The sequence below is a fragment of the Anolis carolinensis genome, chromosome 4 (genome assembly GCF_035594765.1).
Source record: "Anolis carolinensis isolate JA03-04 chromosome 4, rAnoCar3.1.pri, whole genome shotgun sequence".
Classification (NCBI taxonomy): domain Eukaryota; kingdom Metazoa; phylum Chordata; class Lepidosauria; order Squamata; family Dactyloidae; genus Anolis; species Anolis carolinensis.
Genome location: NC_085844.1, coordinates 40,927,497 through 40,954,486, shown reverse-complemented (window position 1 = coordinate 40,954,486; position 26,990 = coordinate 40,927,497). Strand labels below are relative to the sequence as shown.

General features: G+C 37.3%; 1 protein-coding gene across 9 annotated transcripts in view; it reads right to left on the bottom strand.

Moving 5' to 3' along the window:
* Positions 1 to 26,990, bottom strand: part of ncoa2 (nuclear receptor coactivator 2) — a 162,810-nt gene that overhangs the window by 14,404 nt on the left and 121,416 nt on the right. For all 9 annotated transcript variants that reach the window (XM_062980269.1, XM_062980267.1, XM_062980270.1 and 6 more), the window contains 11 exons: positions 23,090 to 23,193; positions 21,642 to 21,819; positions 19,291 to 19,479; positions 16,981 to 17,079; positions 16,746 to 16,886; positions 12,942 to 13,089; positions 7,988 to 9,254; positions 4,620 to 4,830; positions 3,648 to 3,854; positions 2,663 to 2,878; positions 1,308 to 1,437 (listed from right to left, as the gene is read on the bottom strand). In XM_062980269.1, coding sequence (XP_062836339.1) covers positions 1,308 to 1,437; positions 2,663 to 2,878; positions 3,648 to 3,854; positions 4,620 to 4,830; positions 7,988 to 9,254; positions 12,942 to 13,089; positions 16,746 to 16,886; positions 16,981 to 17,079; positions 19,291 to 19,479; positions 21,642 to 21,819; positions 23,090 to 23,193 — 2,890 coding nt within the window. The remainder of the gene's footprint in view (positions 1 to 1,307; positions 1,438 to 2,662; positions 2,879 to 3,647; positions 3,855 to 4,619; positions 4,831 to 7,987; positions 9,255 to 12,941; positions 13,090 to 16,745; positions 16,887 to 16,980; positions 17,080 to 19,290; positions 19,480 to 21,641; positions 21,820 to 23,089; positions 23,194 to 26,990) is intronic.

Below are 26,990 nucleotides of genomic sequence, written 5' to 3'. Positions count from 1 at the left end.
ATATTTAAGCTAGTAACATCCCCTGAGGTGATTCATCTAAACCTGATGGAAACATTCCACTGTGCTCTGATTTCTGGAAGACTGGACCTCCTTCTCCCCATGCAGCAGATGCCCAATAAAGTAGATTGAGAAGAAAGATGCAATTGTGGCAATAGAGCCAAAACCATGACTCAGCGATAATCATGAATATGAAATAATTACCTAAATTTTAACTGTTTTGAATTCATGATCATTACGGAGTCATGAATCTGTAACTATTTTGTATTTGTGTTTTGACGCTATTGCCATGATTATAATTCACCTCCCAATCTATTTTTGGGGAATCAACTGCATGCAGAGAAGGAGGTCCATTTTGTCAGAGATCAAAGCACAGTTGAATTATACTTAATCTTTTAAAGGTATATTTTGAAGCTTTATATGTGTCTATCTTTTTAGTTCTGAAATATAATTTTTATTCATTTTATGGGCTCCATTTTGTATTGTTTTAATTTAATATTTGCAAGAGTGACTCCACTATTGGATATCTTTCTGGCAATGAACTAGGAAAGAGGTGATCCACAACTTCCTGCATCCCCGAAACTAGCCCCAGGAGGTTGACATAAAGAGTTATTTGGGAGAAGAAGATTCCATCATGTTGGTGGTTGAATACTACTGCAATATAGGTTACAACTTTTTGCTTGGGATGAAAATACATTTTACACACATTTGCTTGAGCCAAACACAAAATTACTGCTGTAAGAAAAAAAACGACCTATAACACAGTCCATGAAGGGCAAGTTCAAGAACAGTGCAATTGCACCACTTACAGGAGTCTACAGCAGTCCTGGACCACTTACCAGTGCCAGTCGATTTGCATTGTTCCCTGGCTCATTCAGGAAAAAAAAAAAGCTGCCCCCCCCACATCAGACACTTTGAAGTACTGATTTAGAGCAGGCCTGCACAACTTGTGACCCTCCAGGTGTTTTGGACTTCAGCTCCCAGAATTCATGGCCATTGAACAAGCTGGCTAGGCCTTCTGGGAGTTGGAGGCCCAAACATCTGGAAGGCCGCAAGTTGTACAGGCCTGATCTAGAGTATTCTAAATAAACCATTTCCCCCATCAAAACCATCTGGTTCAATTGACAGAGCTTATACCTCCACACTTCCACTAATTCACTTCTATTACGTGTGAATAAGACAAATATATTTAATAGAGGACATAGTTGTGAAATAATAAAGGAGAAAAAGTCAACTTAATATAATGCATAAACAGAATGAAATGAATGATTTGCAAAAGACACACTCATCATTAGATATAATCAACCTACCGGTTCTGATTGCTAAAGGATGCCTGATCGATGGGTAAGATACTGTCTGGCCATGGAGCAGTCTGATTGGGAGGGGCCTGTGGCTGGGTATACTGGGGTCCTCCCATATTCATCTCTAGCTCAGAAGCCCCTGAGGAAGGAAAAACAATGCAAATAAAATATCACTGGAATCAATGACACTACTTTCAGGTGGACAACCTGTTTATTACACAGAGCACTCTTTTCTTTAAAGAAGCTGAGATTTTGTTGGGAGAATATCTTCTCTCAAAAAACATACCTTCAAAATTACTGCAGCTTTCCACCCAACATTTCTATGTTGCACTGAAAGTGATGGGATGATTCCCCAGCAACATAGGAATGTCTACATTGGTATGAAGAGCTGCACTGCTCAAAAGGTGGGTTATTGGGGGACTTTTGGTTATTGCATAGGCCTATAGTCTAAAAATGAATGGTAACAACATGATTCAGATTTACATAGTAATTAATGAACAGAACAACAAGTATTTAGACTTCTCTCTGTTGTAAACCTCAACATATGGGCACAAAATCACAGAGATGGAAGTGACCACAAGGATCTAATCCAGGGGTCCTCAAACCTTTTAAGTGGAGGGCTGGTTCATGGTCCTCAGACTACTGAGGGGCCAAATTATCATTTGGGGAAACAATGAACCAATTCCTATGAACACAGCACATGTCATATTTGTAGTGCAAAAACAACAACAACAACAACAACAACAACAGAATACTTTAAAAAAATAACCAACATAAACCTATCAGGATTTCAATGGGAAGTGTTGGCCTGCTTCTGGCCAATGAGATAGTCAAGTTAATTAGGATTGTTGTTGTTGTGTGCCTTCAAGTCATTTCAGACTTTGGGTGAGCCTAAGTCTAAAACTGAGGGCAGGGGCCAGGTAAATTACCTTGAAGGGCCGCATCCGGCCCCCAGGCCTTAGTTTGGGAACCCCTGATCTAATCCAACCCCGAGGCAGGAATACACAATCAAATCACTCTTATCTAGCCTCTTTCAAAAAGTCCAGAGAAGGAGACTCCACCAGATACTGAAACAACATATTCCACTGTGAAACAGCTGTTAGTATCAGGAAGTTTTCCCTAATGTTTAGAGGGTATGATTGGTTCGAGTCCATTGTTGCTATTTGGGCAAACTAGCTGTGCAGCTACTAAAAGAAACATAGATCTGTCCCCATACAAAATATATTCCTAGCACTACTCTTATCTGCTGTATTGTCAAAGTAGCTGTATTTGCATCCAATTACATCTAGGTGGCATTATCTTCCAGCTGCCATTGTGTAAAATTCAATGAAAGCAGAACTTGTGACAACTAGATTTCAGCTTACCCATATTCATGACTTGAGACTGAAGCATCTGCCTTGGACCTGCTTGACTGTTAGGTCTCAAAGGAAGGCTGGATGTTGGGTTTCGTATCATACCTCCTTGGATTGGCCTATTCATGGTGTTTGTTGTCGCAGCACAGGTAACTCTCACAGCAGCACCTTGGGATCCCCAGTCTCCTGATGGCATACTAGACCGAGGAGGATTACCACCAATCATTCCTATAAAAAACAAAGGCCAAAACCTTTTGTCTTGAGTAGAGTATTAAGTCTGAAGTTTTGATAGATTAAGTCATAAGAATAATGTTCTAAGATAGTCCAGAACCATTCTCTTCAACATTATTTTAGTGAAAAATATTTTTAAAGCAGAATATTAAATCAAATGGTATGTCAGCATCATCTCCCTCTCATTTCTAATTTTCTCTATCAATTATAGATTCATTAATTATATATAAAATAATACACTAAAGTAAATCTGCTAAGAGTGGACGAGGTCAATACTTAATTCCACACAGTTGGTTGGTATGATCATCATGTTGGTTAAGAAATATGCTATCTCAGAAATAATCCATTACATTTGTTCTTGCTTAAATCCAATGATAAAGAACAGTATTTTCCAGAGACACCCATAATCAAACTGAATTTACAAGAGCTTTGAGGGATTTTTATTTTTCAGAAGGAACTTTAACTGTAATACTAAATCTGTGTACTCAGAAATAAACCCCACAGATATGAAACTGAACATCCCAGGGTTGTTTTAGGAGTGCAGTCCTATATACAGTAAATGAAAGTGGGTCTTTTCAATGCTAGCTTTGATTTATTGCTGTAAGATTACTACCAAACACATTTGCTTATGTTACCACACAGAGCTATTCATCCAATGGATAAACTATTGTCTTTGAGAAATCTTGCTTCCTTTCCAACTATAACCAATTCTTGAAGTCATGTAAAACATTGCAAAAAAAATTGTAGTGTTCACAGTTTTCTTTACCTGGGCTATTGTTCCCTAGGTTTGCTTGATTTCCCATCATTCCTTGACTGCCCATCATTCCGGGCTGAGGTATTACTGAATATGGACTGTTGTTTCTTATGGGTGTAAAGGTTCCAGCACCTGATGTATTCTGCAATGTGATATCAAGCTGCAAACTCTGGTTTGGTAACATCCTTCCCAACTGCGCTTGCCTTGCATTAGTAAAAGCTAAACAGGTGGAAATTGAGGGTAGAAGAAGGTAGGAGAGATAAATGCTTGAGATCAAACTCTTATATTGTATTAACAAAAGAAATGGTTGTAAATCAACAGCAGTAACAACTATAATTCTGACCACATTTTAAAAAATCTGTAATATTGCTTATGTTCTTAAATGTGTGTATGCAAGAGAAACAAAATGCATAACTAAAGGAAAGAACGAATTGATGATGGATAAATGAATGAAGGGTAGAGAGGGCAGCTGCATGTATGTGCGTGTTTGTTTGCATGGATGCCCAAACATCTATGCAAATATGTGTGTCCCTCCATTTCCTGCCTGGGAGTGTGTGCAACCCTAATTACAAAAAATGTATTCTCATTCCGGATTTAAGTGACCAAAGATGTGTCAGATCTTCCTTTCTGTATTTTACTGTAATGGTTTAATTTCTCCTTTGGTGTTAACAGTGCCACGTCCAATGTCAATAAATAACATGTTGAAAACTTATGCTTTAGTGATGGAGAAAAGCTAAAAGGTTATCAGCAGAAAGCATGAATTTAAAATTGAGAGCTCCATAGTAGTATAATATGTTGGTTTGAGATTATACAATATCTGATCTGACAACACCATTCTTAAGAAGTAGAACAGCAGATGGTGCTGTGTGAGCACTGCAGATTTCTAAATTGCACTAAAGTATGGAAGACTCACAGGCAAACCCTACATTTTTTTCTCTTCATGCTAATTTTGTTGTGTTCATGATAGGGTAATAGCTCACTCACTGCTTTGCGACATCCTCATTGCGGGTTTGGGGGCTCCAACAGGTGTGCCAGGGCTGTTTTCACCTGCGATCTGCATGAGGTCATTGATGATGGCTTGTTTATCAACTGATCCTGCTGAAGCAACTGGTCGGGTATCTGGGAAAAGCTGAGACAACTGGCTGTTCTGTAGGTCATCCAGAATTTCTTCCAAGTTATCTAGCTCACTGCCAGGCTTTAATGAAAGAGGAAGAAAAAAAAGCATGTGTTTTTCATAGTGAGAACAAGCTCTCTAACTGCGGTAGTCCAAGTAACAGGAAACAGAATGAGGACCTGTAGCACCCAGTACATCTTCCTTCACTTCGAAGGGTTTGGTATCTACTTCTACAAACAACACATTGTTGGGGATTTGACAGACAAGGAACACTAGTTGTATATGTACTCGAAGCTTTCCTGTCACTGTGCTTCTGGAAGCACAAAGCAGACCAATTAAAGCTCTCTCTTAAAAGCAAACTCGTAATATTCTCTTGCCATAGCTTAGCCATGAGTTGGCACAGAGATATCTCCAAAGGATGCAGATTTTCATGAACAAAGAATCTTTGTTCAGCAGAAATCAAGACTCTGTCTTCAATGTAATGCTGCTTGTTTATGACGGGGCTAAAGTACTTTATAGAATAGTTATTTCCACATGGCTAAAAAGGCTTTACATCCCATCCTAGCTTTTTCTAACTAGAAGAAAAGTACAGAACACATAAAACCAATAATTTCTTTAAAAAAGAAATGTGGAAAAAAAAAGAAATAAGTGAAATTATTTCCCTGTAGCGAGAAGGTACAGCCAAAATCTTAGTTTGAAGAAACAACAAAACCCTCCAATTTGCGAGCACAAAAATACACTGGTTCCTACTTAGGAAACAAAATATTCTGTTTAGGATTAAGATGATGGTCTTTGTATAATTTCTTGAGTCTCATCTATAGCATTCCTTAATAATACATTCTCAGAAAAGTTTATTTTTGGACAGCTTCATCCTTAGTAATGTTTTACACCAATTATGACTGGAATTTCACCATTATTCTCCTTTTTATTACACTCACAGTGTTCTAGTGATAGGAGATCGTCCATTTACATTCTGTGCTATAAATAAGACTATTTTTATATGTTTCAAATGTTTTATAGATGTGTGTAAGGATGACATTAAAAGACTGATTTGCACCATTGATTTTTCTATGATATTTTCTCATTATTTCTTTACTATAGTCTATTACTAACATTTTTATGGTAAGCTGTGCTTCTTTTTTAAAAAAATAAAAGTTTACGGGTGACCGTCCATTGTGCCACACGCAAGAAAATCACTATGGAAGGAAAGGGGTACATACCAATAAAACCCAAGGACAGACATTTTTACATGACTTAGCCCCTCCTGGGGAAACACAGAATTCATTTATAATTTAATACAAATGTTAAAAGTTGAAACAATGACAATGCAGAAACTTTCTGACCACATCAGATCACTCCTGACATAAAGAGGGGAAAAAGTCCTTAGACAACAAGAGCAATATTACTATCTGAATCAACCTTTACATGTAGACCTATATTTGTCATTGGACTACAACTCCCATCATGGGGTTACATTCCCCCTAAAGACACAGGTTTGCAACATGGATATACTTCTAGATTCAGCTCTGAGTATGGTAGCTCAGGTTTCTACATAGAGTAAGAGTCACCGTAAGCAATTAAGGCTTATATGCCACCTGTGCCTGTCTCTTGAGCTGTCTGACCTGCCCACGGTGACACATGCCTTAGTTACATCTTGTTTCGGTTACTGTAATCAGCTCTATGTGGGCCTACCTTTGAAGAATGTTTAGAAATTCAAAACGTAACCAGATTACTACCTAGGGGTAGTTAAAGGGAACATATACCCATTTCTTACAACAGTTCCAGCAGTTCCCCCAGCTGCCAGTCTGTTTTCAGAAGCAATGCTGGTAAAGACTTCAAATTATCTGGAGGGCTGCATTGACCCATAGGAAACTGCTCACACCCAGACATTTTCAGGGAAGGTCATTCTATTTATCCCATCAACTTCAAACTCATCTGGTGGGGATATGGGAGAGGGTTTTCTCACTGGCTGACTCCAGATTCTAGAGCTTCCTTCCTAGCAAATCAATCAAATGTCCATCAAAGTCTCCTTCTGGTGGCAGGAACACATCTTTTTGTTTTGGCAAGCCTTGGGAAAGCCTCATTTTTAATTATTTCCCAGACTAGGAAAAATAAGCTATAAATAAATAAACTCCTCCTCCTCATCATCATCATCACCATCCCTGATCACTGGTGCTGATAGGAACTGATGTTCAAGAATATCCTGAGCCATGTGTTTTGCACTCTCTGGCACAAAAAAACCCAAATATAAGGACAAGTACTTTTCGATGGCACCAATAAGCAAAATTTAAAAAATAGTTCTCTAAAATAGATCAAAGTTGTTTAGATATTATATAAGTTTTAGCAATAGAAGATATTTCTAAAAGAATGGAAAGTCAAATCTGTCAGCTAAGAAGATGATTTTTTAAATATGTCTTATACCGTGGTGTGCTTCAAAGTACTTCCTGTTCAGAAAAAGTTACACTTGAAAGGGAAATGTTACGCTTTTCCCCATCAGACTCTTCTTTATAAAATATTTACTACACCAAGGCATTGCTATATTTGCAATGAAGATTACATATTGAAATTAGCAATTAGTTTAAACAAACATGAAGGGAAGCTTAAACAATCTTATTCGTAAGTATCACAAGAAGGGGAGAAAGGAGAGAAAACTCAGAGGAAATAAGAACATTTTAGAATTTAGAAGTGTTCTAGAAATATATGGTTTTAGGTTTTGATCTATATTTAGAGCTTAGACTTCCTGTAAGAAAGGAGATGGTTCTGTTACTAGCCAAAATTATTTCACTTTCTCATTCTAGAGTGAGTTTTTGTGGTTTATTACACATAGTTTAAGGGCAGATGCTGATTGAGATCCTTTCTTAAAGCAGAACCTCCTTCTCCTAATGACTTAACACAAAATCTCTTTCCAACTTGCCCTTTAAAGTCTTCTTTAGAATGAATGAATATCAAGCACTGAATTTGATTAGTCTAAGCTCCCTCTATAGAAGTGGCAGTATCTACATCCAGAATGTAACTGATTAGCAAGTTAGTATATCATATCTTTCAGCTGAGCAGGTATTGGTGGTATGAGGAAGCTGAGAAAACTCAATCACATGTGAAATCAAATGCAATCACACAACTTCCCACAAAGGAAGGATGAATGCAGAGATGTCACAAATCATCCTGAAAAAAGAACAGTTTACACATACATCTGACATAATGCAGTTGCTGAATGAGAACAAAAAGACATTCCATTTACCTGTTCGATTGGCTCAAACCGCATTTCTTCTTTTTCTGTCTTCATAGCTACTGGCTTTGTGCTGCTGGAAGGGTCTGTCTTACTGTCCGACCGCTCCAGTTTGGGGGTAATGTCTGGTAAACCAATATCTTTAGTATCATCTTTATCTAGCAAGTAGCGAAGTAGTGCATTTTCTTTCTTCTTAGGACTTACGGGTTCCTGTTTAACAGTCACCTCTGAACCAGGAGCTGTGCTACCGGTCTCCTGGCTCAGTTCTTTGCCTGTGGCCTCTGCTGTGAGCTTAGCCAAGTCTACAGGAGAACTGCTGTCCTGCAAGAGCCTGTGCAAAATTTTATGCTTCTCCTTGAGTGAGGTTCCATGTGCTGAACCAGAACCAGATAAACCTCCCATGGAGTCCTTGTTAGCATCTCCCATAGCATTAGACAACGGTGAAGGCTCCATCTGATCAGATTTGGTGGTCAGCAACTGTAAGAGCTTTGTCTGGCTTTTGCCATCATGCAGTCTGTTCTGTCCATCAGGCCTCTCACCACCAACAACCTGGGGCATATTGTCATTACTTTCTTTCTGATCTCCTGAATGGCAGACGTTTTCTGCTTGTCCAGTTGTACCTTCCGATTGCTCCCCATGAAGTCCAAAGCCATCTTTAGAGTCCAGGCTTCCCATTTTGCTCAACTGGGGAGGGTTCATGTTTACAGGGGAATTTTGTAAATTACCCATTTTTACATCAGGTGAAGCCAATGATGAACCGAGAGAAACTCCATGCCCTTCGCTGAGAGCTTGAAGTGCATTGAGGGAACTGTTGGTATAACTATGGCTATTTCCTGTGCTGCTGCAAACTCCAACAGGTGAATGCAAGCTTCCTGCAGGGGAAAACTGACTGGGTGGGATCCGAGGACTTCCTGCCACTCCAGGACTGACACGATGCCTTGGGGAAAGCATAGAGTTTGGCTGACCTGGTGTCATTCCAGGGCTGTTTTGAGAGGGGCTATTCATTTTTAGTGCATAGTTACTACCCTGAGGAGTGGATGCTTGTATACTTGACACATGATTCATCCCGCCTGAACCACCAAACCTGCTCGCTGGCATGCCCATTTGTTCCTTTGGGCCATTTATGGCAAAATTCATATTGCTACTGATGGTCATATCCTGACCTGGATTCCCACTGCACATGGTCTGATGGGCAGGGCTGCTGGAGCTAATAGGGTTCAATGGCTTTCCCATTGCTTGTCCAGTTAGATCCTGGCTCATTCCACAGACATTTTGTTCCCTGTAACATTGGAAAACTACAATTAAAATGCAAAATAGAAACAAGTTATATGTCTAAAAACCATTAAGAAAGAAGGGAGATTTTTCAAAATTCCAATATACAAGGATGAACTTAGTACTTGTTTTACTCTTTAAGTATTTCTATACCTTGGGTATGTAATGGCATTTATCAAAAAGCTGGAGAAGATCTTTTTGAAGACTGCCACTACCCATTACTCAGTTATACTGAATGAAGGAGCTGTAAGCCCTTAATTTTGCATCTTGTATTACTCCTCAGTGCTGAGTTAGCAAGCATTATATATATATGTGTGTGTGTGTAGCTGTATGGTTTTCTTGGGCAAAAAATACTCAGAGATGGTTTTACCAGTTCCTTAGTCTGAAATACTACAGCATTCAGTGTTCATTGGCGGTCTGTGATTCCCAAGGTTGGATCCCCAAAGGTTGATGAATGACAATTCCCAAGATTTTTGACAGTTAGCCATGCGGGTAGGCACTTCTAAGCATTGGTACATTGGTATCCAGCAACAACTAGGACAGTGGTTTTCAACATATGGGTACCCTGATGTTTTGGTCTACAACTCCCAGAAATCCCATCCAGTTTACTAGCTGTTAGAATTTCTGGGAGCTGAAGGCCAAAACATCTGAGGACTCACAGGTTGAGAACCACTGATCTAGGGGAAAAGTTTGGGAACTTCTATATAAGACATGAAGATTTTGTTATCTATCTGCATGAATATATTTTACATATGGTATCAAAAATGCATTATGTGATTCCATCTACACCATTTTAAAAGACATAGAAAAAGACAGAGAATAAAGTAAACCTGCACTTTTGTATAAAAATCGGTGGCTTTTTATGGATGTTTTGAGCATACAAGAACCCATCTTTTACAAATCTAGAACCACCATAGTGTTTGACATTAAGTCTAGTTGTGTCCGACTCCAGATTGGTGCTCATCTCCATTTCTAAGCCAAAGAGCCGGCGTTGTCTGTAGACACCTCCAAGGTCATGTGGCTGGCATGACTGCATGGAGTGCTATTACCTTTCTGCCAGAGTGGTACCTATTGATTTACTCACATTTGCATGTTTATAAACTGCTAAGTTGGCAGAAGCTGGGGCTAACAGCAGGAGCTCACCCCGCTCCCCAGATTCAAACTGCTGACCTTTCATGCAGCAAGTTCAGCAGCTCAGTGGTTTAACCTGTTACACCACCGGGGGCTCTAAAAGTGTTTGATACAGCTTACAGCAAAAAATCAACATGTATAAAACTGATCTTGGAAAAACAAAACAAAAAATACCACATTACTATAGGGGCCAAAACGACTGCTGCAAAAACATTCAAAATGTGATCAGGCTACTTAGAGATGGATTTTGTGTGCATATAGGCTCAAGAATGTATGCCAGGGACATGTACGGGAAGGGGGGGATTGGAGCTGGAGAGAGTTCTTAGGTAATTAGTGTACCAAAAACACATTTTATTGTTTGTGGGTAATCTCAGAAGTAACAGCACATACTGCATACAACACATGACTGGGAAGGAGAGCAGAAATATTAACCAACCATCAGAAAGCAAGCTATATTTGCTATTAATCTTCTTCCCTAAAACTTGGTTTAAAATCTTGTGAAACGCTATAGTATGAACAGGGATAACTGAAAGCTTTCCAAGACTCTGTGGAATAAAGAACCCAGTCTATTCTAATGGCGTCTGACAATCAGATTTTGGAGATCCATATTTCGTGCAGCAGACCAGCCTATATAAAAGGATGTCTCTTTCACTTTCCACCAGTGAAATCTTTAGTTGAAATAAATCTGTTGTTTGGTGATGTTTTAAATATAGTACAGAAGATTCTACAGTGTACAGATAAAATTTGCCTTGAGACGTATATGATCTATGGCCAAAAATCTCAGGGTAAGATTTCTTTCCATCTTTTCCTGGACTGAATTCCCTTGGAAAGTGCTTTTCTGTATAGATATTAACATCATCAGATATATAACTAACAATAGTTATTAGGTGTTTGTGATACATGGAATCCACATTCCATATAGCAGCGCTATCTGGTGAAGGATCACATATTCAGGAAGGAATTATTGGTGTTTGAGAAGGGAAGTAATCTCTCCCCAAGAAAAACACATTTTTGAGGGAAGATTGCTTCAGAAAACATCTCAAAAGACATCCAAATTTAGTTACTGATTTAGCTTTCCTTAAGCATACAAGGTTTTTTGTTCCATTGCAATACAGTGCTATGCTTCTACCGATCTGTAATGAAGCCTTAAAATATGAGTACTATCAGATGTTCCAGAGCTCCTGCAAAGTTTTTAAAGAAATACGAAAGTTTGAAAAATTGCACACTGGAGGAAAAGTGTTCCATGAACGACATTAATACCATTTTTGGCACTGTTTTAGACATTCCTTTCCAGTGTTTGCACTGTAAATTCTGCAGCTGAAACATTTAAACTTTGCCCTGCTGGTGGCATGAGAACTAGAAGAAAAGCTGAGGAGAAAAAGAAACTGTCCAGTCAATTACTGATAAAAAGACATGAATGAAGTGGAATGGTGAATGAGATAAAACAAATATTCATCTTAATATGCCGCTTCTTGCAAATTATGACTTGCAACCCGGCAGTTCTTGCTTAACATTGCCTTAGCAGTCTCCCATGAAATATTAAATAAGCCCCCTGAATTCTAACAATAAGAGCTTTGAATGGTGAAAAGTGTAACTTTTAGACAAGTGAATATATAGTCAAAGCAAATTATCACTGTTACAGAAGTTGTTTTCTTCTTTTGCAATAATACACAGATAAAGGAGAAGCGATGAAACAATACTTCCTAAACCTATTCTTTATAATGATTCACACTGACACAAGTATACAATTGCATCGAAAGATATAACACAAAGGTTTTAGTTTTAATTGATGAATGACAAATAAACAATATATTTCAATCTAGTTTCATTCTCTATTTTTCCATATAATATTTTTAAAGTTTTGAATTTATTTTCAGTTTAATAACAATATTAATTTGATTTCTTACTCGCCTCTCCCCATGGCTTGAGGCAGGTTTACAATGCAATGTTCTAGAAATACAAAGAATATTGAAGTTTTGGGAAATAACTGGTATTGTCCAGTCATCTCTTTTAACTACTTACTTGCAAAATGATAGCATTAGTTTATCTAAGCGAACCATGCAAGATGTTTCTATTGCAGACTCCCACTACAAGTTACAGGAATGAGGATTGAGGGAGCAGCTGTTAACAGCAATTATTTCTAAGTCTGCACATGAGAGCTGGTTAGAATAAACCAAAAGTGCTAAATGAAAAATGATTTTATCTTATACAAAACATATACATTGAAATGACATATATAGGGCCAGGATAGATGCAAATCCTAAAGTGAAAACAACTACCTATATCTTTAACTGCAGCCCCAAATTCATTGTTTTGAAATTCAATTCCAATAAATTGAATTTGCTTTCAAACAAATTTTTAAGACTGAGGAAAAAAAGGTTCCTTTAGAAAACAGAAATATTTAAAATCAAATCTATTGTTTTATTTCATGACAGAGCCAACACAATAAAGACATTATCGACTTATAAGAAGTTAAGATAAATGCATATTGTATACTCTTGCTGCAGCTGTTCCTAGTAAGTGGAGCCGAAGATTTTCACGATAAAGTATTCTTATAAATTACCTGTGAAGCATATGCAGGGATATTACAAGCTGAGGTTCATTAGTAGTCTGATTACAGATGAGCTTGCTCTTCGTTTGGGCAGCAACCATAGTGCCATCAGACAAAGAAAATCGATAGACAGGACTGAATGCCAGTCCCTGCCTCAGCACTGCAAGCAAGCAAAAACAAGAAAACAGAAAGTAAGACACTCAGAGTGCTGAAGATCGTTCACATGAAAACATGGAGTCGGTCTGTTAGCACTGCCTTCTTTAGAAAGCAATAAAGATTGTGATTCTTTCTGCAATATCAGCAAGAGTGTGTTAAAAGAAGAGCAAATGTTTTGCTGTTTCAGACCAAAGTACAAGTGCAGTAAAGTATTAACTGAAAGCAAGTTCAGGATGCTGCCAATTTTAGGGAAAATATGCACTTACCTGTGAATTATCTTTCTGGATAATTAGAAACAGGAATGACTTCCATCCACCCCAACCATACATGACAGGGACTAACTAGCAAGCGACTGAAGTCAGTTTGAGCTTTCTTACAGTGTCCACAAGAAATTCCACTTATTCTATTTTAGAAAAACTAGTGAAGCACACTTGTAGGAATGAATTTTCTAACTACAGTACAAGCAGACATTAAAATGATGCAATAGTCTAGCATCCCCAAGGATGAAAAAAAAATCATTTTGAACATATGCTAGCTTTAGCCATTATATCACAAGGGAAAGGTGAATGCTTTGCCTTCTGCTCAGTCAGGCATTTCTACAGTTATGTAGAAATGGAAGACAGAAGAGCAAAAGGTGCTTACAAAAGATTGTACATAATTAAATACTCTGTCTGCTTCAAGTATTACGCAGAGACTCACAAGGACAGCACCTATATTCAAAATTATGAGCCATTAAGAGTTTTCAGTCTGGAGGTATTCCTCCTCCCTGTCCTAGAATAAGTAATTCTTTTTTGGGGTATGGAAAAACAGTGTAGGTTGTCCCCAATTCAGTCCCCGCAGTGCCTATGAACTCATTGAGTAGTCTGCAGCAAGCAACTCTGATTGTAAGCTTGCCATACCCCATTCCTGTGATACAGCCAATCTTGCAAGATTCTTGCCAAAAAAAAAAAATTGAGATCACAAAATGTATCCATAACTGTTTCTTAATTCATGACTTATTCATTGCCATGATTGTATCTCATTCCCTAACTGGCTGTATGGAGAGATACCTTTCTCCTTCTCCCTGGCTGAGTGGGTACCTTTGCTGATGTCAGCCCAGGAGTCCCTCAATGGCCAGGGGCCCTTCCAGAGTACTGTGGCTTTCTGGCAGTGGTGACAGGGAAGGCAAAGTGATGGTCTAACGGGGCAAACCAGTTTTGGCCTCACTGGGCCATGTAGACACTGCCCCACCACTATTCAGTCATGGAGTGTGCGGCTGCCTCCAGGGCCTGTCCAGAGTATTGTTATTCTGTCCTGGCAGTGGATTAAGTGACTAAGTAAATAAACCCATTTACTCTGCTTTCCTCCTAGCCCAGAATGTGTTCTAGCTGCTTATTTATCCCAGATTAAAGGTAAATGGTGGTCGCAATTAATCATATTTGGTGATGGAAGACTGTGGAGGATACGGATGTCAGCAAAGGGTGAGGTGCAGTGCGGTGGAGAAATGCAGTGATATTTTGTCAGTTCGCACACCTGAAGACAGTGGTTCTCAACCTGTGAGTTCCCAGATGTTTTGGCCTTCAGCTCCCAGAAACCCTAACAGCTGGTAAACTGGCTGGGATTTCTGGGACTTGTCCCCAAAACACCTGGGGACCCAAAGGTTGAGAACCTCTGCCTCAAGACAAAATCAGATGAACCTTTTCAGATTTACTACCAAACATGGTTTGGTACTCTATACATAATACACTTGAACCTTGAATTTGCTTTTCTTCTCTTTTTCCAATTCAATTTAAAACTTCTAGTTACTCAGCAAAACGTATTTTGTGACTGTCTAGATATTGGACAAATCATAATCAAATCTAGAGAAGGGGAAGAAGCAAACTGTATGCAGCACCAAAGCAGAATTTGTGTTACATACGATTTGGAATGGCATGTGTTGTGAAGACACAAAATTAGAGGCACTGCATGAATCTTTCTGTCTCTACACATATTTTATACCATATGTTGTTTTTGCTTATTTTGTAAACTTTCATCATACAGTCTTCACATGTAGAAATGTTGGTTAGTGAAGCCTTTTTACTTCAATAAATCTGCATTTATTTTCCCCAGTTTTAAAAATAATTTTAAATATAGCAACTATATTTTCTTTTTTGGGCAAAAAGTCTTTAGAATTTAAATTGCCAGTTTCCAAATAATAGGAAACAGCAACCAAGGACACAATCCATGAAAGCTACATATCATTCTTTTCTAGATTTGTGTTCTTCAGTTTTGCTTTTGAAGCACATTGCTCTTATTTATTTTAATGCTTGCTTAACTATGACACTTTCAATTCATGATTGTATTTAACCAATTTAAAAACATGTATACTTGGTTATCACTATACCATAAAAATATTTTTGCTGCCACTTTCCAACCCCCAAATTCTAAAAATGTATCAAATATTTGTGATTCAGATATTACTAAGAACAAATTAAAACAAAACCCCACAGTTTAATTTTAAAAATGTATCTCTGCCAACATCCTTGTTTCTTCTAGTGTACAAAGGTCCAATTTTTATTGCTGACCTATGATACATTTGCAATTTTCCTGTATCAATCATGTAGTATATCAAATGACATTCAGAAGCTGACAGTGCTAGCAAGATTTACCCTCCCCCTGTTTGCTCAACTTGCAACACTGGTATGGTAGGATTTTTCTTCCTGTTCCTGCCTTCATGTTGTCCATCATGGTGCTGCATTTAAATTATTTTGGCAGGAGGAAAGCAGGAAACACACGTTAAACAACCAGAAAGGCTTATGTAGAGTAAGAATGCAAAGAAAAACAAAGCCTATGTTAACTGTGAATAATGCAAAGTCATTTTTTACACTGAAAGTATGTTATTGTTTCAGTCTAACCTTTGGGCAGAGCTCTCAGGAGCAACAGTTCTTTTGGTATAAGAACAGGAAATTCCAACACTCCCTTGTCAACAGCAGCAATGTTATAGTCACTAAAGTTAAACTAATTTCAAAAACAAGGGGTTTCACTCCACAACCATAGGCGTAGGGGTAGTGTTTTTAAATACATATATAGAATTGGTGTCAAATTAATTCTGCTCAAAATCAAAATTATTCTGATAACTTTAGAAGGATAATATCTGAAATATTATCCTTCTTATCAAATACATGGATAAGTCATCTTCACAACTTTCTGAAAAAAGTGGTATACAAATATTACAATAACTGCGGTATGATCACCTTATTGAAGGAGGATACGTTACAAGACAGTAACACACACACACATGGCTATGTGAAATTGTGGATAATTATCAACCTTGTATTTTGATTATGTTTGGGCCAGAAGCATACTACAGAACTGCACTAGAGGACGTAGGCAGACACACAAACTCTTCCAGTGGAAATACATTTTGGAGTGTGGTTAAGTGAAACTGTGTATATCAAATCTGTGGACAACCGGGGGGGCGGGGGGGGTCATACCATAAATAAATAAATAAATAGAAAAAGTATGCTACAGTGCTTTCCAAACATTAAATGGAGCAGGCACGGCAATATTAAATTTTCCATGTTTGTATTGGAGCTCTTGAAAGACATCTGAATTATGATCTGTCATAGGTTTCTTTTTTCTCCTCTACTGCAAACATTCCACTTGAACAAGCAAAGCTGCAAACTCTGAGAGGATCCTTACCATCCTGATGATGCTTCCTGGCATAAGACAAATCACCTTCCTGCTGTGCATAGAATCTCTGAATGCACCTCCTTACTACATCTTCCCAACCAGGCTTCATAGCTGCTCGCATGATACTTGTGTCCAGTGACGTAATCTTGCCTGTGTTTATCAAAACCATTATTATAATACATAAATACAATTTTTTTTTAAAAAAAGAACAATAACAAAGATTTGACATGTGTTCTTACACTACCTTGCAGATCCTGACGAGTGCTAAATGTCTCCGATGACGGCAGCGGCCTTTCCTTCATTGGAACTCTTCTTGCCACGCAAATCAAGCAAGACTGCAAATCTAAAAGGGAACAAAACTATTTTTAACTAGATAAATGTCTTGACTAAACAATATAGAATAAATGTGTTTGTTTGTCTATGTACGTATGTGATTTAAAGGGCAAAGCCTACTGTTTTAATAATACTGTCTTGCATTGGACTAAGGAAAAATGTAGTCGAATCTGACAAAGTCTACAAAGAAAAATGGCAAACAGTACTGACTATTACTTCATAGCAGAATGAATGCTATGCTTGTCTCAAAGGAATCTTTAAAAACATACGTATTTGATTTTTAGCCTGCTCTGTAGCTATTACACTACATTCAAAACCAAACAAGAGTCTAAATTAACATTAGACAGATCCATTTTGTTTTTTGGTCACATTTCCCTTATCTTGCTCAATCAATTTCTACTCCCACAGAAATCTCAATCCAAATATCTTCTTGACCTCTCAAGCAGTGTCATCTCAAAACTGGCTTCTCTATTCCCAGTGTTGCATCATTTCCAAATGTAACAGCTTCAAAATATCTTCCAATTCTTTTTGCTTGCAACTTTCACTTATAATTTTGAGCAGCATTGCACAAAGATCTAATCACATTCTCAAATCAGTCCTTCTTTTGATTAATCCAAAACACTAATTAGTAACATCCCTCATATACATATATTTGTGTCTTTCATATTTGTGCGAAGCCTTGCATAAAGATATCATATACATAAATTCATTTAGAGCAAGAAAGACTGAAGCAGACATCCAGGACCTATTCAGCAGATCAGGCAGGATTTCACATTGGCATGTAAAGAGGAAGACTTGCATAAATCCATTAAATCCAGAAAAAAAACCCTCTCAAAAGACCAGTAAGTCCAAAATTTGAATTTAAGTGCAGCACTGACTATAGGTATTCTAAAAAACCCTTTTCTCCAATTCCTGGAATTCAATTAATTCCAACTGGTGATACTAATCATCCTACAAGAATTGCTTTTATGCATCTCAGACCAAAGAGTCTTACTTCCTTTTTGAAGCTGCATTCTCCTTTTGCTGGAGACAAATAAATTCTCTTTCATGTTCTTCTAACAACTCCTTAGATTCCAAACAAAATAAGAAGTTCTGCAAATTGAGGTTTTCAATAAATAAGCCTCAAGCCATCTCCCCCAAAGCCCTAAAATGTTAACATTTTAGAGGCTACTGTCTGGCAGCTGCTCCTTTGAGCACACAGATTCAAGCAGATCAGAGATAGATATAGAATGATATATACCTATTGTACACAAGCAGAATTTATTCAAGCTCTTGATCTCCTCAACTAGTACCTCAATTACATAGTAAAAGTTTTCTGATATGAATTTATGAGTTTCTTACATTTTAAAGTGAAGGAATTCTACATTTACATGTAGTTTAGGTTCAACGTTTCTGAATGCCACTAAAAACTAACCAGCTGCATTTTTCTCTCTTACTTGTATACTGCATACATCTGGAATACTGCAGATTATATATTTCACTCAAATTGCATACTGTGTTTGAACACACTTTCTGAATATTTATGAACTTGAGGAATCTCATATTACAAGACAAGCCAAAAGAAACAATAAGCAGTTTAGTAGGCAGTAGCCATAATTCCTAAAAACTAAAAGAAGATTTTCCAGGATTGCCAGAGAGAAGTTAGTGGAAAAAATCTGCTTATGTTTTCACTGCAGTAAATATCACAATGTGTACCCTATTTCAAGCAAACATATTTTGGAGTAGATCTCAGGGCCCTTCCAAACAGGTCCTATATCCCAGGATCTGATGCCAGGTTTTCTGCTTTAACCCAGATTATATAAATCCCCACTGCCAGATAAACTGGGATAAACAGAAAACCTGGGATTAGATCCTGGGATTTAGGGCTTGTCAGGAAGGATCCTCAGTGACAATAACTAGGATTTCCAAATCAATTAATTTATGGTCAAAGTGTTATTGATGCTGTAACTCCATTCAAAGATACATTTGCTTTATAAAAAGTTGACCCAACTATTCTATTTACTAATGAGACATTTCCTACGAACTGAGAAATTAAGATGTATGTATGGGAAAACTCATGACCCTCAAGATATTGGTCAACAACAATTGCCATCACTCCATATAAATGGCGAATCATGTTGAGGGGAACTGGAGAGCAATAATATTCAATGGACCTCAATTTCTTTAGTCCTGATATGTTAAAAAAAAACCCCAACCAATATAAAATATGATTTTTGTTTACCTTCACCTTCTTCCTTGATGGACTTTGGTTGAGAAACAGCGAAGCACTGCATAGTTTCGTATTTCTGATGTGCTTCCTGGTTGTCATGGCCTTCTTCTTCAGAATCAGTTAAAGGCTTTACCAACATCCGACAATTAAAGGTATGGCTGTTACGCCGAGGAGCTTCACCAGACCAGGGTCCCCCGTTCACTAAATAAAGCCAAGGTCATACACAACTATTAGTTGACAATCAGAATTTTCTGAGTCTTCATATTTAATATCTGAACGCTGATTTAGTACTGATGACAGAAGAAATGAAAATCAGTTTCTCTCATAATACTTCATTATGATCAATGCCAAAAAATAAGTAAGACTCTGACTTAGAGCTATTCCAAATAAGGTTTCTGCAGTTCAGCACTATGATAGGTGGACTTGCCAAACACTCATGGAATACTTTAAAATTATTATGCATGTTTACCTATCAATACTGTTTCATGAGAAAATATATTACATTGTGAAACAGCTTTCAGGTTCATAAAAAATCATTCCCAAGCGCAGAGTTTTAAAAAGTACATTTAAAATTACATTAATTAAGAAACCAAGACATTCAGGGCACTGTAAAATATGTACCTAAGTATCCTAAAGGCAAGGTTAGCCTTGATTAGTACTTGGATGAGTGATAGCTAATGAATACTAGATATTTATAGCAGTGGTTCCCAATCTTTGGGCTTCCAGGTGTTTTGGACTTCAGCTCCCACAATTCCTAACATCTGGTAAGATGACTGGGATTTCTGGGAGTTGAAGTCCAAAACACCTGGAGGCCCAAAGATTGGGAACACTGTGCTATAGGAACCAGAGGAAGGAACAGGCAAAACCACCTCCAAGTATTGATTGTCTAAGAAAACCCTATGCAATTCACAGGGTTGCTATAAGTCCAAGTAACTTCAAGGCACATATCCAAACAAAATATCATGTCCCTGTTCATTCTAGATTAGGATAGCTTTATAGGTACTAAAATATAAATTATATAAATTATATAAACATTAAAAGCAAAACATAACCTGTATTTTTACAAAGATGATAAGTATATAAGGAATTAAACATGCAAAATAAAAAAAATGATGAAAGCAATGCTATTTCTGCAGAACTCAAAACCCTGCCATTTGCTTATGAAACATCTACATCTCTGATCACTGCTACTAACAAATCATTTCTCAAACATTTTGAATAAAGAAACCTTTTTGAATTTAACACTGTGTTCAGATTTTGTAGTTCTGATAAAGGAATTCCAGAAGCAGCTATCTGTTGCTCTTGTTAGTATTTGGAGATACTCCACATCTGAATAAATGACCCAAAGCAACACTAGAAGCTGCAGGGTTCCCAAACTGCCCTCATCTTAGTAGTTATTAAATACTATTATCTCTCTTCACGGTCTACTCTAAAGAATCTTCAGAGCCACCAGAATGAGTAAAAAAATTATTTACATGTTTCTAAAATATTACAATTAAGCTATCTTGTGGAAGGAGGAGTCAATGGATCTATGGAAATCCTCTGCCCAGGAATATCTGAGATATGCAGGCTTGAGATGAATGGCATGGCTCAATTGTTTAAGGACTGTCGCTTTCTGTACAGAAATTCAATATGAACACCTTTGCATGTCCCACTTTTAAGAATGTATAAACAGGAACTCAAGTTTTGTCTCTTTTGTAGGAAGTCTATACTTTTTATGCATTTTCTTATTTCAGTTCCAAAGCAAAGAGAAAAATGAAAAAAGATGTTCCAGTTTTTTGAAACAAAGAATTTATGCTTTAATTAGATTTTCAATCAGCATGGCAATACTCTAACATAAAACAGCTTGTCAACATTATAATCCCCATTTAGCACCACTTAGCTAGCTTTAAAATAGGAAATAGCTCAAGAGGATTCAATCAGATGAGTTTATAGCAATGTGAACTATACAGCTGAAAACTCTTATATGAAGTTGTGAATAAGGATGCATCTATACTGTAGAATTAATGCAGTATGATATCACTTTAACTGCCAGAATCATGGGAGTTGCAACTTTACAAGATCTTTAATCTTCTCTGTCAAAGAGCACTGGTGTTTCACCAAACTGTAACTCCCAAGATTCCATAGCATTGAGCCATAGCAGTTAAAGTGGTGTCAAACTGCATTAATTTTGTAGTGTAGATTTAACCTAAGATTCAAGACAAAAGTAGTTTATGTAGTAAGCCATTTGAGAAGTTGGGTTGAACACAAAAACTAACAAACAACTCTTAAACTATATATAATGAGATTAAAGTCCAGCAATTACAATATCAATGAATAAAACAACTAATCATAATGCATTTTGTGCTTTGGAAACATAATACCTAAAGATTTGGGCAGCAGGTTTCTGACAAATTCATTGTGGTCCCCTACATGCAGGATGCTATATACACTTGTGTTCATCAGCTCTTCTTGGTTGTACCTTAAGTACTGTGTCACATTCTCCGACACAAACACCACATTACCTTCCAGATTCACTACAAAGAAGAACCCATCAAGGGCCTGGAAATTCAGAAAACAATATGTTTTAGTTGAAATCATGCATCCAGATAAAAGCAGCTATGTTGTTATTATTTCCTAAAATTAAAATTAATAGAGAGAAAAAAGCCAACATTACTTGCTAATCATCATGTAAAGCACTCAAGAAGCATAGAGTGGGGAGAAAAGAGTTCATGTTCATTAGAATATTTGTGAAAAATCAATGTGAAAAAGCAGTTGTGTTGCTTAGCAACACCTGCTGTACCAATGCAGGCATGACGGAGCATAAATGCCCAGGAATAGCTCAGAACTTTCCTGTTGAGAGTTATTGGTATACAAAAATTAACATGCCCATGGATGATTCCAAAATATATTGATTAGATATGGCTTTATTTGGAATATTTAAAAATATTTACACTATCAAGGGAACATATCTAAGGATACAAAATGTACCAGTCACTATCTTTCATAACACTGAGGGTGCATCTGCACTGTAGAATTATGTAATACAGTTTGACACCATTTTAAGTGCTATGGAAACACGGGCCTTGTAGTTTTATAACAGTAGTTCCCAACCCTTTTTTGACTAGGGACTACTTCACCAGGGACCACTCTGACCAGGGACCACTCTCCAACATTAGTACCAAAAGGATTACGAATCAGTTTTTGGTCAACTTTAGATTCGGTTTGGTTATTTGGGGTGCTGATTCAGAAAATTGCATTGGATAGACCACATCAGCTCTAGTTTCTGATACAAAACATATGCCATCCAGTAGTTGCCACCTGCTCACCCACAGAAAACCATATTTAGTAATCTAGAGATGTAGTCTATCCAATGAAATTTTCTGAACCAGCACCCCAAATAACCTTTTCAGTTGGGGCTGTGTTATTATCCGTAGTAGTAACGGTGAGGCTGCGGACCATATTTTAGTTCTTGCGGACCATTGGTGGTTCACGGACCACAGATTGGGAACCACTGTTTTTTAAGGTCTTTAGCCTTCTCTGCCAAAGAGTGCTAGTGTCTCAAAAAGCTCTTGTATTTAACAGAACCGGATACAGGTGCTTGCACACTCCCTCCTTGACAATTTTATATCTGATGAAGTGGATTCCAGTAGCCAATATTGCCATAAAATATTTATTAGTTTTTAAGATGTCATAAGACTCATGGTTGTTTTCATTTGAACAGGGTAATACGGTTTTCATCTGGACTTTAGAGGAAGTGCAAAGTTGTGTTATTACTACTCATAAGAACACTGTAAACAAATCTAAACACAGAAAGCTTTATAAACCTCACCTCAAGCATCATTGGTCCAAGTGCATCCTTATCAATAACACTCTGACCTGTAGATGACACATCAGCTTTCTGCACTTCATCTTCATTGGCTGCTGCTGCTTTTTCTGCACACAAAAAAGGAAAGGGGAAAACATGCACACTATGAAGCCATTCAAATATAAACATTTCCTGCAATAAAGTCACTTTTAATACATTCACCTTTGAGAACCAAGAGAACGGCTGGCAGAAAGGCAAGGGTCTTTTCTGTAGCTGCCCCAGCTCTGTTGACGATATTACTTTTTGAGCCTTACAAACAGATAATCAGTTCCTTAAAATGTAGCATGATCAGCAGCAAGCCTATCCAATGCACACTCCCCTTTTGCACACAAATACTGCTCTTGTCAAGTTACAATCATACAATCATGTTAACCATGATTAATGTAATAAATGTTTAATTGTAAGCAAAATTTAAAAATGGGGTTCAGATCTGATACTTTTAAATTTTGGTTTATTACTTGTTGATGACACACAAAAAGGAACAGAATAAAATCAGTCAACATGCCTACTGGATATTCGACTAAATTAAATCTACCCATAACTAGAGGAACTATCTTTTCGCCAAAACAAAGGACCATATATAAACCTCTGCTATGGAGTGATAGAATCCTATATAAGAAGGTCTCTACTCTGTATTGCAGCTCTCCATGTGTCTACAGCAGGGCTTCTTAAACTGTTCCATTCACAACCCCTTTCTGCTCAAGAAATTATGTGACTCCAGGCATATAGGTATATAAAACGGGTATAAAAATAAAACATTTGTTGACAATAAATCAGCATTTGCAAAGTTTTAGCTAAACAGGCTGATTTTCTTTTTATGAAGTGGAGCTGAATCACTTTCTGCAGGATACACTGTGAATGCTACACAACAGAAGTGTATAATTGTCTTAAACAGCTATTAGGTGACGTTCTGAAAACTTTTACTACTGTATTACCAAATTTTTCAGGACACCAACATTAAATGAGGGGATCCCATTTGGGGTCGGGATCCACAGGTTAAGAAGCAGTGGTACAGCATCAATTCTGGAGAGGCTGGAAACTCTCCAGAGCCAATTTTGAGAAGGCAGAAAAACAAGAGGAAGCAAAGAAACCAGCACTGAGCTATCACTAACACAACACTGGATTTAGTTCAATGAGCCAACTGTAGTTTCCAGTACTCTACACAGAAATAGAACATGTCATAATGATCTAAGAGCACTTAGGTAATTATTGTGACTAAGGTATCAATGGACATCAAAAAATTATTGGCCTCCAAAAATCACTGTGGGTGTTGGGGAATGATGGTAACATCTGTGGCCTAGTCTTTCTCTCTTATACTGTTGGGCAGTGCCACAACATGAACAGAAAGCTTTGGGCCACAGAATAAGCAAGTTGCTTTTTTGACGAAGTCCCATGTACATTTTGCATTTCAAATCTTACATTTGCTATAATACCCGTATTTCATGACAAAAGAGTTGCCACCGCATAATAGTCACACCCCCACTTTTTGGGTACCAAAAAGGGTATTTTTGTTTTCCCCATTTGGAGCTGATTTTCCTTTCCTTCTGTGAAGTCAAAACAGTTCAAAAACTATAAAATGGAGGTCTCTGAACCTCCACTCTTCTCTCTGTCCTCCATGGCAAGGCAGTTTAAAAAACCTGAAATTGAGGTATCTGGAACTTGGATCTTTCCTCTTTCCTTCTTTCTCCAACTGGCTCTGCAGTTTTAAAAAACTGCTACTCTTTTGGAGGTAAGGCATTCTATTTATTTTATTTTTTAAAACCCATAAACTGTAGAATCCAAGACATTTCCCCCCTCACATAATGGTCTCTCATCTCCCCTTTTTGATGGAAAAAAAAAGGGGGGGGGAGTGTAACTATGTAGCAATTAAGTATCAAAAATTATTAGTTTGTTTTACTTGCATTGATTTACACATCCAACATCTGTAGACAACTATAACCCTGATGTTGTTGATGACAATGTAGCTCATCTTGTACTTGCACAACAACTGTAGCTTAGGAAATGTAAAACACTCATTATGAAACCAAAACTGTATCACATAAGAACCATGACCTCACTGTATGACCTTTAGTATTTCTTCACATGAACAATTAAAGGTTAGAATATGCATATCAGACAATCTATAGTTATTGCAGTAGAAACCAGAAACTATTTCCAAATGTCATAGTTTCCAAACTTTATCTAATGTGCATAAAACAGAAATTTAGAGTTGACAGAAAAGAAAGCAGTAAATGTACAATTTTGCAAGCATCTACTGGAATTGCACAAATTTATTTGAAGTAAAAAAAAAAGGGGGGGGGGGAAGTACTCCGTAGGAAATGGCAACACAATGTTTGTGAAGTTCATTTTATAGAACACAATGTGATAAATTTAGGCATTGACTTTAGTGTTATGAAGGTGTTGTTTCTGCTGCAAAACAGCAAAGCAGCTACTGTGCTACACTTCACCTTTTCTTTGATTTGCTCCTCGTTTATTAGGAGCCTCTGACACTCTCAGAAGTATTTTACCACTTAATGTGTTATTGTTGAGGATAAAGAGTCAGGGAACAGATAAATAATATGGTTTGGGAGACATCCAAATTAAATAAGAAAAGTAAACATAAACCTATTCCACTTGTTCCTTTTACTATGTGTACATCCAGTAACTTCCTCCAGCTTGGCTGGAAGAAGAAAGTGATGGCTACTACACTGAGTCAAAATACATTAGCCCTCAACAATTGCAGCTTTTGACTTTTGCAGAAATGATTATTCATGGATTTTTATGTAAACGTTTTTTCTAAGAATTTCTAGATCCTCCTGTGGAAGTTGATCCCATTATAAAGGCATACTGGAGGACCTAGAAAAGCCTAGAGAAGTGTTCCCTTAGGTAAAAAAAAATATATATACAGCAGTTTTTTTTTACTTTTGTAATTGTCCTCTGCCCCTAACCCCAATGTGGAGGGCTGACATAAAACATATAGCTGTGTGTATGTATGTATGTATGTATGTATACACACATGTACATATATGTGGGCTGTGGCTCTAGTGGACTAATATTTTGCTTCCCACTCTAAATTCCAATTTAGATTCCTCAAACCTTCTATATTGATTGCTTTAAAAAGTACTGTTCTAATAGGCCTTTATTGGCAAAACAAACTGAAAAGGGGCAGTCTGAATAAAGACTACAGTGGGTGGCAAAAGCTTAGATTCCATTCCATGGGCTTATTTTGGAGTATAAAAAGGACACAGCTGTTAGGTACATCTTTTGTGTTATCTGCAGTTTGAACCCGAGATTAATACCTATGAAAACAAACATTAGTTAATTTAAAACAATATCCAAGTAGTGGCACTCTAATGGTGGCACTCCAGTAGCTGGAATGATTTGTATTTTCTTAAGACACGACTATAGCTTTATAATATTTAAAATACCATAACCAGAATGGCTGGGCTGTAACAGCATAGAATAAAATTTACAAGCATTAAAGCAAACCGATCTTTCAAATATAAACAAAACTTCACAAGGTAGTAAATTCTAGATACGTAAGATGCTTGGTTAAGGCCACCTGGTATTTAGCTACTCTTACATTTTGTTAAACATTCAGCAACATCTTTCAAAATATTTTTATTTGTAATATTTAAACCTTTGGGAATTTCTGATAACCTCTAGCAGGTTATTGAATATTTTGAGCAGCAGAGAAATGCCAGTCTTTCATACAAGATTTTGAATTTTTTTCCAATGAAGGTATGAAAGTATGAAAGTTTTCCAATGAAGGTATGAAAGTCCTTTCTAGTGCTATGGCTTGGCAGCAACACCATACTATCCCAAGGCATCTTTTTATTCCGAAAACCAAGAAATGAAGAATGGTTTCAGCTATATTTTACAGAAT